The following is a 14,536-nucleotide window of genomic DNA, read 5'->3' as shown; positions in this document are numbered from 1 at the left end:
ACAGCTACCCTCTGCCATTGATCATGGAGCTCTTTGACTGCCTGCACAGTTCCAAGGTCTTCTCCAAGCTGGACCTTCGTGGGTCTTCAACCTCATCCGGATCCACAAGAGTGACGAATGGAAGACAGCTTTTAACACACGTAATGGACATTTCGAGCACCTAGTGATGCCTATCGGACTGTGTAATGCTTCAGCTGTCTTTCAGGAATTCATCAATGACAACTTCAGAGATCTGCTGTATACCTGTGTCGTGGTGTACCAAGACAATATTTTGGTGTTCTCCCCAGACCTTGAGACCCATCAGTCCCACGTACAGCAAGTTCTTGGCCTTCAGGCTTATCGTCTCTACGCCAAGCTCTAGAAATGTCAGTTTTACCAACGCAGCCTTCCTTTCCTCGGCTATATAATCTCTGACAGAGGCCTACAGATGGATCCTTCTAAACTGTCTGCAGTTCTAAAGTGACCTTGCCCAGAAGGTATACATGCCATACAAAGGTTTCTGGGCTTTGCAAACTGTTATCAGCAGTTTATTCTGCATTTCTCCACTCTGGCGCTCACCAAGAAGGGCGCCAATCCCCGCCTCTGTTCCTGGGTGGCTGAAGAAGCCTTCTCAAGGCTGAAGTTTGCCTTTGCCTTGGCTCCAGTTCTCTCTAGGCCTGACACAGAGAAGCCCTTTCATCTTGTGGTTGACGCATCCTCCGTAGATGCTGGAGTGGTGCTCACCCAGAAAGGGCCTAAAGGCCGTACTCTCACTTGTGACTTTTTCTCTAGGACTTTTTCCCCCACAGAGAGGAATTACGCCGTAGGAGATGGAGAATTACTCCATAGGAGAACTATTGGCCATCAAGCTTACTTTAGAAGAATGGTGATATCTACTGAAAGGAGCTCACCATCTGGTTTTTGTATGTACAGACCATAAGAACCTCCTGTATCTCCAGACAGCCCAGCGTCTTAATCCCAGGCAAGCCCATTGGTCCCTCTCCTTTTCACGCTTCAACTTGCGAAGAAGAATTTCAAGGCTGATGCCCTCTCCCGTGCCTCTGATGTAATTGGAGAAGAGCTGGTACCTTGGCATATTATCTCTCCTGAACAACTGGTTGTTGCACATCTTCCTGTTTCATGGACTTCCTTAACACATCAGGGCTCATGTACTAAGGGTCTGCGGACCGCACTATCGTCGGAATATCCCCCGATTTCCGATGTGCACCGCATTTAGAAGGGCTTTTTGTCGCACGCCATTGGATTTTGGCGCATTGGTGCTGGCTTTCAAGCGACACAAATTGGGTGGCGGGCCGTCGGACGATTCAACGGATTCGGACAATGTGTGGGATTTAACATTCAAAGTTGTGTCGCAAGCCATGCACTTACATGCACCGGGAAGAAGAAGGTGAACTCCGGCGGACCTCAGCAGGGAAGCAACACATACAGGAAATTGGACGCACGACCTTAGTGAATCGCGGCAGCTCCGACTCCTCATTGGACAACGCACCCCGGGGACCGCGACGGTACGGATAAGTAAATGTGTCCCATCGTGCCTGACTAAGTGGTCCAGCTTGTGTCCAAGTTCTGGTGTTCCTTGTGTAAATTAGATGCAAGTAAATCTGGACTTTTGTTCTGCTTACCACCAATAATCAAATGGTAAAGTATAAAGGGGGAATCAGACTTTGGCCTGTTATCTCCGCCACTTTGTCTCTGCCCATCAAGATGACTGGTCTCATCTGCTACCATGGACTGAGTTCTCTTATAACTCACTGGACTGTGGATCTGCGAGGCAGCTGCTTTCTCTGAATTCCTCATCCTCCTCTTCCACCATCCATTCCCTCGGATGTCCCTGCGGTAGTGGAGACCTCAAATCTTTTTGGGAACAGACCCGTCAGTCTCTCCTTTGGGCCACTGCCCGCACCAAAACCCAGGCTAATAAGAAACGTAAGAGGACTCCTCCTGTCTTCTCTCCGGGTGACAAGGTGTGGTTATCTTCTAGATACGTCTTAATGAAGATTGGTTCCTGCTTTCTTGGTTCTTTTGAAGTGATTTAGCGCATAAATCCTGTGATGTATAAGCTCTGTCTTCCTCCCACTATGCACATCCTGAACTCCTTTCAAGTCTCCCTCCTGAAACTTGTCATCTTGAACCACTTCTCACAGCAACCTCCTCCTCCTGCTCCAGAGGCTGACTCCACGGACGTCTACGTTCATTCTAAACCCCTTAAGTAAACACCTAAGCATATCTTCAAAACAACAGGAGCAATGAACATGTTTGCTCCACAAACGCAGAAAAACTGATTGGCATCAGCATAGCTCCCAACCATCTTGTTTTTTATACCTCTGCCCCGCGTCACAGGCAGCCGTGAGATTGTCCTGGATTTTCCCTCCAGGTCCTGCACTTACTGGGATTGTTCCGGCTCTGTGTCCAGCATAGCAAATACTTTCATGGCCAGAACCTGCTATACTGAATGGCTTCTACAGACATCAGGCAGGGAACCCTTTTGAGAGAAGTGTCGGGTAAGCGGAGAGCAGGGACCATGTCATCAGGCTCAGATCAGCATCTGTCCATATATGGTCTCCTAGGGCTTCCACAGATGCAAGCTGTGATAATAATAATAAAAATAATAATAGTTGTCTCGATAATTACAATAGTAATCTCTGAGAAGATCTATCTCTAAACACCAGTGCATGGAGCCTGGGTCAGTGTGTAACAGTAAAAGACTTACTAACCTAAAATCCTCCCATCAATAACCACTGGGCCAATAGCCTAATGGATAGAGGCTCCATCTCTGTTGCAAGTAGAGTGTAGAGTCTGGAGTTCAAATCCCAAGCTGAGCAATTTTTTTTTTATTATTATGGTGATTATTATTAGACAAAGGGGGGGATGTTGGGAACCCAAAAGAAAGCTGGAACGGCACTATTCGGATAGGAGTCTACACAAAAGGTTAAAATGCTTTATTCCATAGTAAACACGTTTCGGGCTTTAGGCCCTTCTTCAAGTACAATTGGAAGGAGTCTAAATATTTACAAAAACCATATTCAGAATGACATATAATAACACATACATAAGAGATTGCCTTATAGTTAGTATAGTTAGTAATACGTAGTTATTGTTATTATTGTTGTGAAGATGATTATTAGTAATAAAAATTTGGGGCGTGGTCAGGGCGTGGTTAGGGGTGTGGCTTATGGGAAATCGTGTGCCGCCATTTTGTCCCTCTTTCTCTTCTGGAAATGTTGGGAGCTATGCATCAGTTTTGTTTGATTTGGGTAATGTGGGGGGGCTGTTTGACCTCTCATTACCTCTGGAAACCTTTACATGTATTAATATATCTTAAAAACTTCACTGTGGTCTATAAACCTGGGACAGACTATATCTGGAGATTCCCAACATACTTGGCAAAATATGACACCTTTTTTACAATTACTTAGAGGATGGTGGACAGAGTTTGAGCTCAATAACATACCTAATCAATTCTTGGCAACATACTGAGAAATAACCAAAATAGAACTAAGGAGCCAGATACAACACCACGTAGCACAGGTGAAACGAAAGGCAAGGGAAAAATTTGAAACAAGTAGACGGAACCTTCAGAAAGCATATACCAATTATGGTTCAACCCCAACCACTGAAAACTTACACAAATGGAAACTAGCAAGGTTACAGCGCAAAAATATACTCCAAGCTCAGGACACATACAAACGCACCCACTTTGAGACAGACCTGGTCCGCTTTGGAAACAAATCGGGATGCAGACTAGTAAATTTAGCAAAAGGACAAAAACACAAGACACTTCTGATGAGATTGAAAGATCCCTTAGGGACCACACACACACAGACCCACAGAAAATTCGAGAAGTTTTCCAGAAATTTTATGTGGAGCTGTATGCAGAACTACACATCCAATATAGCAAGCTTCCTGCAGTGGTGAAGCGCTCGGTCCTATTGAGAAACACAATGGGGGTCATTTACTAAGGGCCCGATTTGCGTTTTCCCGACGTGTTACCCGAATATTTCCGATTTGCGCCGCTTGTACATGAATTGCCCCGGGTTTTTGACGCACGCGATCGGATTGTGGCGCATCGGGGCCGGCATGCGCGCGACAGAAATCGGGGGGGCGTGGCCGAACGAAAACCCGACGTATTCGGAAAAACCGCCGCATTTAAAAACCGAAAATGTGTCGCTTAGGGAGCGCTCACCTTCACCTTCTATGGGATGGTGCATTCCGGGGCGTTAAGATTATTTTCGGCGCTGCAGCGCCACCTGGTGGACGGCGGAGGAACTACCATCTTAAATCCCAGCCGGACCCGAATCCTGTGCAGAGAACGCGCCGCTGGATCGCGAATGGGCCGGGTAAGTAAATGTGCCCCAATGGGTCAGATTTACTTACCCGGTCCATTAGCGATCCAGTGGCGCGTTCTCTGCGGTGGATTCGGGTCCGGCTGGGTTTCACTAAGGCAGTTCCTCCAACGTCCACCAGGTGTCGCTGCTGTGCTGAAGAGCATCGGAACGCACTGGAGTTCATTGAACCATCCTGGATGAAGGTAAGCGCGAGTCCAGCGACACCTTTTTTTTTTTTTTAAATGCGGCGGTTTTTCCGAATTCGTCAGGTTTTCGTTCGGCCATGCCCCCCGATTTCCGTCGCGTGCATGCCAGCGCCGATGCGCCACAATCCGATCGCGTGTGCCAAAATCCTGGGGCAATACAGGGAAAATCGGGCCCTTAGTAAATGACCCCCAATAGCTTTGTGGAAAATTCTCAGCAAACTATTTCATTTATCCTACCAAAATATCTCACGTTATGGGACAACCCAGAATTCCAACCTGGGCAGACGAGTTAACGGTTTGTGTCATGGTAGGCCAAAGGCATAACATGTATGCAAAGGTTACTGCACCCCACTGAATCTAGACTAAAATCCCTAGGTGAATGTAATATCCCAACCAGACAGGAGTTCTTGTATGCCCAAATTTCAACATTTTGTAACTCAGGACTTCGTAATGTAGCAGGGGGAAATTACCAACAATGATTTTGATAGGATCTTGGCCACCTGAAGGCACGATTTCTCTATTTTATATATCTTGGCAAAAAATGAAGAGAATGACACTCCTGAGGCACTCAAATTCCCAATTTGGGAAAGGCGACTTAGATCAAATGAAGTCTCGCAGAGAATCCTTCAAGGATGAATAGCCATAAGAATACATATACTAAGCGAGAAGTGGAGGGAATCATTTTTCAAGATGATACATACACCTATATACGCATTTAACATCCCTGTCACAGCATCTAGACCAGATAGAATTACAGAATGTAAAAAATTCCGGGTTCCCAATGGCAGATACGTACCATGCATTTTGGACATGCCTTGTGGTGCAGGCCTTTTGGATGGAAATCAGAGATACCATAGCGACCTGTTATGGTGTAACTGTTGTGACTGCGGAATTAAACAGGTTAACACCCTCATTTGGAGCTCACTCTGACAGGGGTTGTTACACTGAGGTGTCAGCTGTTACAGTTGTCACCCTGTGGTTTCCGATGCTTGCGCAGCGCTCAGTGATGATGATAAATTTAACAGGAACCTGTTAGTAACAACTAACCCCAAACTATTAACTTAACATTGAAAATCACTATTATACAGCAATACCACTATCCTTATATTGTTCCTCATTGTACTTGTAAAGTTCCACAGTCCAATTATAAAGTTGACTCACTGGGGCTCATTTACTTACCCGGCTGATGGAGTTCACTGAAAGTGCATTGTCCGATGATAATGCACTGTGCCGCGATTCACAAAGATCTTGCGCCTGATATTGTGCATGTGTCGCCTCCCCGCTCAGGTCCAACAGAGTGCACTATCTTTTAAGTGGTGCTTGTGACACAATTTGAAAGTTAAATACCACCCTCAGTCCGAATAAGTCATATCGTCCAACGGCACGCACCCCAATTTGTGCCACATGGAAGCGACCGCAGCTGTGTTGAAAAAACAATTGCATGCAACACAATCTCAGCACAGAAATCCGGAAAAAGTCGAACAGTCCAACGAAAGTGCGATCCGCGACCCTTAGTAAATGAGCCCCACTATCTGTGCAAATCATCGTCTTTCGTCTTTCCAGCTCAGCTGTCAAGAATGAGAGAAATAGTGAAGGAAGAACAATCTACAGAAAGGAGTATTCTGTAGACCTTGGAAAATTTATGAGGTGACTGTGTGACTCCTTCAAGACAATTCCTGTGGGAGGGGTGATTGAACTGATTTTTCGTCAGTTAAGTCACACACAGACAACGGCTCTCTCATTCCTGAGGGAGGGGTGAATGATGTAGCAGGGCTGAGTTCAATCAGCTGAAGAGAATACACATTCCTTGTCAACCAGGAAGCTGGAGGTGCATCTGAGCGTTAAAAACATATATATGTATAGGTGGATAGTCATTATGAACATTATGAACTGACAGTGGTACTTTACAGGCATACTGAGAAGGTATAGAGTCAGCTCACCTGAAGATCATGCAGCAGCTTCTAGTAAGATTGGAGCACAGACAACTCTTGTTCCCAGTCCAGCACAAGAAAAAACATGTAGCGGATCCAGCTTCACACAATTCAATATTACAAGCTATATCTTGCCATCCACACCACGTTATAAAGAACATACCCACTGGTGAACTAATTCTTTTCAAAAGAAACTGTACTGATCCCCAGAAATTCGATCTATAGTCTAAAAAAGTTTGTAATAAGCTTCCCAATCAGCAGTACCCAATATGGATGCTTGAGAGGGTCTTAATAAAAGACATGACATGATTTTTCAATTGTAAATTTCCTTGATAAATTTTCTATTGTTTGCTTTCTCTATTTGTTGTTTGATGCTTATATCTTGCGTTTTGCCTATTCCCACATGACCGGGCACACATACGATTTAAACATGTAATGTTCCTTTAAAGTGATCACATGACCGCAGTTGCGGGCTATTTAAGAATCACCTGTTCATACTTCACAATATGCCATGATTAAGGATTTTTTCTGAAACGCGTAGGCATTTACGCTGTGTATGTCTGTGTTCTCCTATGTGTTCATCTGCCTCTGTGAATTTTTAGAGAATATGAAATAAATTGCTATGTTTTTACTGATCCTGGATGACTGTGTTAAGCTGGATCCGCTACATGTTTTTACTTTATAGGCATGGAGAGAATCCGTATAGGGATAGTTATAATCTTATATAGTATTGTTTTTCAAATACATGTTTAGTGTGAGTTAGTTTATCTGACATGCTCCCTGTAAGTTTATAGACTTGAACTGAAGATCGAAAAAGCAGAATGGCAATATGTTTAAAATATTAAATATTATAGTATAAAAAGGCAGAAAAAGTTTTGGTGGTATTGGTTGGCAGAAAACTTAATCTGATCATCCATTGCCAGGAGAACTAGACTTTGTTGGACAAGGCAGAATTTTATTTTTACAACTGGTTATTTAAAAATTAAAAGGGTGATCCTCTATGGCAGTGGTGTCAAACCTATGGCACAGGTGCCAGAGGTGGCACTCAGAGCCATTTCTGTGGGCACTCAGACCATTGCCCCAGGACAGAGTTCACCAAATCTTCCTACAAACCCAGGCAAGAGATGCTGCTCTCAGTGCTGTTTTAAAGTTGTTTGGAACTGTATGAAAATTGAGAGGGTTTTGACAGAACTGCAATATCTTTGGAGGTTCTCCTGCTGGACCAACCATTCTTCCTTTACTGAGAGACCCTAAAGAGAAGCTACAACGTCTGAATCTGAATTTGCCTTTCCTTTTTCAATTGTATTGGTTTCCTCAGGGGGCCAATATGATTGAAAGATTGGACGAACAGGTAGCAATAAGTTACTGCTTAAAATGCCATGTTGGCACTTCACAGTAAATAAGTGGATTTTTGTTGTAGTTTGGGCACTCTGTCACCAGAAGGTTCGCCATCACTGCTCCGTGGCTACAAGAATACTCTTTCATATAAGAAGTCACTATTTCATGGACAGGATTCTTTACTATGAGGGCAGTGAGACTATGAAACCATTTTATTTCATTTTACTTCCAGACCCTAGTCATTAGCCCCTCACTTAGTTAAACCAGTTCCCTACGCAGTACTGAAGAGACGCAACCACATCAAAACTGTGCTGTCTACTGTTGGGAATCTGTTCCTTCTGGAATATATATACTGGTTGGAGTTTGAAGTATTAGGCTTCTTGAAAATCATACATTTCATTACGAGGCTGCCATACAAGGTAGCAAAAGAGGTGTGGTCTTCGTTATCCCATCCTGGGATTACAATACTTACCAACACAAGATGGAGTATCCGTCCACTGTCCTTCCAGACACAGTGCTGAATCTTCTCCAGTAAAACTAAGACCACTATCACATATATATTTCGCTTTTTCAAGATGGTTATAGGTTTGCTTCTTTTCTATAATAGTTGCATTTATAACTTCAGGAGCCTCATCACATGAATTCTCTAAAAAATATAAATCAAAATAAATCAAAATCTCTAAATGATGAATCCCACAATTATAGGCGATGTCTAACCAAAATCAAAAAAGAGCAAGCTGGGAATGCAAAATAATCCTAAATGCCGACACTTAATTAGTTTAAACAGAAAATCTAACACAAAATAATATCTGAACTACCCTGTGTATAAAGCCACAGAATTTTTCCACTTTGCCTCACTCATTTTTTTGCATGCCTTTTGCCTTTAAATGGCATACAGGGTGTAACAAAAAGGTTGGGACAGTGGAATATCATGCAAAATACACATTGGATTGAAAAATATTTTTAAAAATCTATCCAGTGATACTAAACTCTGCCCCATAGAGGTTAAGTGGGGGGTAACTTTAAAATTATAAAAGGAACCCAAATTCGAGCACTTAATGTAGAGCATTCGATATTTGAAAACTTCATAGGCAACAAGAAAAAGCTCTTTTATGTGTGAGAGGTAAGGGAACTAACATTAAACCAGAACTCCAAAGAAAAAACTACTAAAGTACTCATCATACGCTGAATCAATGGCAGATCTTTATATAGGTGGTATGGGCTCCCACCCACCTATATCCGCACCCTATATGAAAATCTGCATTCAGTCTCAAAAAAAAGAAAATCTATATTCACCTTCCGGCTTCTTCTCCCCTGTCCCGAGGCTCCGTCTTCTGCTCTACCGGCCTGGACACATCACTATGACGCGGCAGTGTCGCCGCCACATGACATCACAGTGTATGCGTGGGCCCTTACACTATGACATCACACGGCCGCAACACCAGTGCGTCATGGTCATGAACCCAGACCAGAAGGAAAAGATGGAGCCGCAGGGCTGGAGAGAAGGAGCCGGAAGGTGAGTATAGATTTTTTTTTTCTTCCAAGAGGTCCCTGCTGCGGACATTTCATTAAAGGGGAGCATCTGCAGTGGACTTTTCAGTAATGAGGTGAGGCTGCATTTTCTACCCCAGGGCTTATACTCAATAACTTTTCCCATTTTTTTTTCTTTGTGGTAAAAATAGGAGCCTTGCCTTTTATGCGAGTATTTACAGTATGGGGGGATTTCAGCTACAGAGTGTACAGAGGCCGGGCCAGCCGGGGGTAGCATCCACATTTCCTATACCGTCTGGGAGATCTGGCCTAGACAGTGGTCGGGTTGGATGGTTTCAGCAGTTAGAGAACGTGATTGGCTTTTCGAAATAGATGGGTTAAGAATATGATTGGAGTTCATCATGAAATTACTTTTATTAGCAGTATAAGATTAAGGATATAGAGGACATGTTGTTTTGGACAACATGTCTTGTGAAAAGCCCGGTGAATGTAGTTTCTATGTAAAAAATAGATTCCCCCACCTCACCCAGTTGAAATTTCGCTCTGTAAACTAGACAAACTCAATAATGGTACAACTTGACAGCCTTAAACTGTGCTAGATTCATCATCAAGCAACAGATACAGTGATAAATCTGGCACAGCAGAGCACTGTCTAGTCCTTCTTTAAACTTTCTCACTGATAAATTTCTCACATTGTGTAGCCCGTACATAATGGGGAAGATGGGGAATGTGTTACAGAGTAAAACAGTGCTGTGCCAGATTATCAGAATGTCTTATACTGGATAATACTTCCGGCATAGTGCCATATCATGCCCCTTTTTCCGTATAAGTCAGATGTGTTTGTAAACTTTGTAAAATCCTTAATAAATGTTGAGCAAATGTCTACAGAATTCCATTCTGTTTGATAAATCTTCCCCTATATGTACTTGTGGAGGTAAAAACATAAGAATTGCCACTAGTTGCCAGCTGGCACCTGCCATTGCTTCTATAACATCGGCATCCTGGAAATTAATGGTAACTCTTATCCATTTAAACACTGCTGAGGCACCTATTGGCCACAGAACTTTAATGTTCGGATTATGGAGAGGGGCCCCAACTAAAAATTTTGCTATATGACTAATACTTCCATATTTACATCCCTGGATGCGTCCAATATTTTTGTCTGTTATTGCTTTGATCTTTCATAAAACAGAAGTGTTGTGTCTATAAACAGAAGCTCAAATTCCAGCTTTTATAATGACACCTTTATGACATTATTGGGAAATTCTTACCGATACAAGTAGGTAATGCTGTCCAAAGTCCGTTTATGCAAGTACTTTGATCTGACCCACTGATGTGAAATCCACGCTTACAGACGTATTTTACAACATCATCAGTTACATATATTTCTCGTACAGAAGAGTCAGCTAGAGAACCGTCTGAAATTGTGGCTGGTGGATTCCTGCATGGTTTCAATTCTAAAAATATAAACAAGTTACAAAGGTAAAATCGTCATCATTATAAGCAGGACCACTTTAACCACTTAAGGGCGTAGCCAATTTATACGGTAAGGCTCAGCCTTGTTTATATGGTTATAACTTCTGAACAGTTTAACTTACCACAATGATTTTGGGGTTGTTTTTTTGTGACACATTGTACACATTTTAAAAATTTTAAATCATCTGGTTTTTAACCCCTTAGTGACATGGCCTAAAAAGGCTCTAGTGACCGGGCATTTTTAGCAAATTTTCTAAAGCGTAGGTTTAAGGGCCATAATGTTTTTTTTTTTTTTTTGCATGCCACCTTAAAATTTTTGGAGGTATTTTTTCAGGACACATACAGCTAGGTAAAACAACAATTTTAACATTTTGTTTTTATTTGGGGTTAAAAATGTATTTATAGTATTTTTTTTTTTTACATTTTCTAATTAACTCAAAATGAACATTATGAAAGAATTCCCTTCTATGTTTCAGTCGCTTTGATATATAATATGTATAGTCCGCGCAATGCTGTGAGGAGCGGAGAAGGAAGAAGCGGTAACAAACTGCATCTCCCTTCACCCTCTGACATCAAGAGACTAGTGCCGGAGCAGTAGAAAACTGCAGCAGACTGCAGTGGACCTTCGCCCACTGACGTCTAAAGTCAGTGGACAAGCAGAGAAGAGTTAAGACAGATGGCAACAAGTTTTGTTGATAAAACTAACAGTTCCAATATCTCAGCTTCGTGTTTTCAATATTTGCAAAATGTCCTTTTATTCTAATACCACAAAACAAATCGAACAGAGATTTTCAGGTTTTTCTTACCAAAACTGAAATAGAAATTTTGGGGCTAATTTTTTTTAATGAGTTTGAAATACAAATTATAAGAATCCCCTAATGAATCACTCCATTTTCAAAAAAAAATCCCTCAAACTATTAAAAACTGTTTTTAGGAAGATTTATACCCATTTACTCACTGCATAGTAATTAAAACAACATGGAGGTAAAAATTAGAATTTTCTTTTGTACAATTTCTCCTGAGTTCAGTCAAACAGAGTGGATTTTACTTGTTGTATGGATGCGAGGGGGAGGGGGGGGGAGGGGGTTATGTGCAAAAGGGAAGGAGCACCATGCAGCTGACAGTTCTACCTTATAGAATGTAGCACTTTTTAGTTTCTTTAATGATGCCCTTTTGTAGGCTACAAACAGTTTGCTTTTCCGTGAGTGGGGCGGAATGAGATGCATTTCCCATGATAATTAAGAAATATTTTTGGTGGATTTTTAACCTTTTTTCATTCATCTGGGTTCAATAATGATTTTTTTTATTCTATGGGTCATTATGGGCGCAAGTGATGTCTTTCTTTTTTGTTGTGATTGTAAATTAAGATTATGGGGGTAATGACATTTTTATTAAATTTGAGTTATTTTTATTACATTTTCTTTTTAATTTTTTAAAACCTTCTTTTATAAGTTGCATTATGGGACATGAACAAGCAATCTGATTTCTTGTTCATGATAATATCCTGTAATACCATATATATTGTAGGGTATTAGCTCAGTCAGCCTATGGGGCTGACTGATGCATGGGCTGACACAGAGACGGGATCCTAAAGACACTGCCTGTGGGCAATCCGCACGATGATGGTGCGTAGGGGATTGATCATGTGAGAAAGACCACAGGAAGGCATTTAACAGGTTAAAACCCAATGATTGAGTTCACTCTGACCGGGGGTAAGTTACAGTTGACACCCCATGCTTCACAATGCCAACTCCGCTCCAAAGACAAGCTGATCCGACATCAACCAATCAATGGATATTATCCATCATTGAGCTCTGCTGCTTAATACTGAGTGATGGATATATCGGATGCTGACCGCGAAGCAGTTAAAAATGCAAAAATGTACTAAAATTTTTAAAAAAAAACATTTTTACCATGTTCTTGTGGGCTCTCCTTTAAAGTCCCCTTTATTTTTGGTTTGGATCAATGATGGAGATACCAAATTTGTATAGTGTTTTTATATTTTAAAAGACTCTTAAAAATGAAATCCTTTTCTACAAAACATGCCCTATTCTGATGCTAATATTTCTTTCATACTACGCCATATGGAGTTGTGTAATTTGTAATTATTTTTAAGTGGGATGAACACACATTTGCTACGATTTAGGGGACTGTACAACATTTTGATAAAATTGTCCCCCTGGCCAATCATAGCCATGGCTAGTTGTTTGGGGGGTCAATTTCCTGAATTGGCTGTTCTGGCAATGTGTCCAGCTCTAGCTACCAGTCTTGGACCTATCTGTATCAATGTTAGCCAATACTACCAGCTTTAGAAGTATTTATATCAGTGTTAATGAACCAGTTTTAAAAGCATACAGTAGTACATTGTAGTTCTGTTATTATTACTTATTTCACCTATACCCTCAAATGGTTCTGTGGGATTTTTACAATGAGGAAAGCAGCAATTAAAGGGGTATTCTCGTCTGGGCATTCACATTCAGTTTCATTAATCTGCCATATATAAACCTTTCTTCAGTTAGATGGTATTAAAAAAAATGTTCCTGTGTGAAGATAAATTCTCATAAATGTAGTGATATTGTCTCTTAGAAACAAGACTGTGTCCCTGGATGGATACGACCACCTCTGCTGGAGGGATTGTACAAATAAACAAAAAGTTTTTGCATATGAAATGTCCAGGAGTTACTGCATGTCCTACAGCCGTCCTGTGGTAATCATTGCTGATTCCGAGAGGTCAGGCAGGACTCAATAGCACATGTCTGGCCACCGCTGCCAGAGTGTAGGGTGGTCGTAACGGAGGAAGCAATCTCGTTTCTAAGGGACAATATGGCTATATTTATGATAAATTATCTTTACATAGGAACATTTTTTTAATTAACATCCAGTTGAAGAAATGTAAATGAAAGTGAGTGCCCAGGCGAGAATACCCCTTTAAGGTACAAGGACATGGTCGTGTTGCTGCTGATGAAGCTGGTGCTACAGGGAGAGAACATGTTCCTCTGGTGCATGCAGGTGCCAAAGTGTACAGCGTATATTGAATACATATTCACTTCCCAATCTAATGTGTTTTAACTACCCAGCCATGCTCAGCATGAGCTGTTATCCAAGCAAAAAAAATGTATAAGAAACAGAAGATAGCTGGCACAGGTTGTGTAGTTATAAAAATGATTTACAATAGCCTCCTAGATTATGTCCAAAAGATACGGAGATAAACTGCTTTGCTCCGGCATCCTGGAGATAATAAGCAGGTTAGTAATGGACAACAAGTTATTGTGTGCATGCATAGTATAGTGTTCCTGAGCAGCCTACTTTCAATAGTAAGACCTGGTTCGTTATACATCCTTGTATCAGGTTCTGAACATCAAAGTGGTCTCCCACGGCTTTAATAGATGACAAGGATCAGCTATATCTTCTCATACGGTCTTGTCCAAAGTGAAATACAATTCTAACCAAACACGTTTCCAAGTTCCTACTTCTTCCTCAGTGGCAACATTGCATGGGTACAAAGGCTATTTGAGAAAAGGATACTCAAAAAATCTTGTATGGACTGTAAAGATCGGAGGTAGTGGATTCTCTGAACCACCGCGACGTTGACACAAGCTGACACCTGGTACTGGAATCTAAGTAGTACCTGGTCTAAACGAGAGCCCGCCGCAAAGCAGGATGGTCTTGCTGTGGAGTGGTACCACCAGGTCATTCCACAGGCATGACTTGTCCACGGTAGCATCCAAGGTCGCGGTACAGGAACGGCAGGCTATCTCATAGTCGGGGA

The 14,536-nt window shown here is 41.9% G+C and overlaps 1 protein-coding gene across 1 annotated transcript in view; it reads right to left on the bottom strand.

The window, feature by feature from the left end:
* The window catches only part of CFH (complement factor H), a 205,210-nt gene that overhangs the window by 57,280 nt on the left and 133,394 nt on the right, over positions 1-14,536 (bottom strand). The window contains exons 16-17 of the mRNA XM_072129059.1: positions 10,563-10,748; positions 8,273-8,446 (exon numbers count right to left, since the gene is read on the bottom strand). Of these exons, the coding sequence (XP_071985160.1) occupies positions 8,273-8,446; positions 10,563-10,748 (360 nt within the window). The remainder of the gene's footprint in view (positions 1-8,272; positions 8,447-10,562; positions 10,749-14,536) is intronic.

The sequence above is a fragment of the Engystomops pustulosus genome, chromosome 10, assembly GCF_040894005.1.
Source record: "Engystomops pustulosus chromosome 10, aEngPut4.maternal, whole genome shotgun sequence".
NCBI lineage: Eukaryota > Metazoa > Chordata > Amphibia > Anura > Leptodactylidae > Engystomops > Engystomops pustulosus.
The sequence above is the reverse complement of the archived record's forward strand: the minus strand, read 5'-3'. Positions and strand labels throughout refer to the sequence as shown.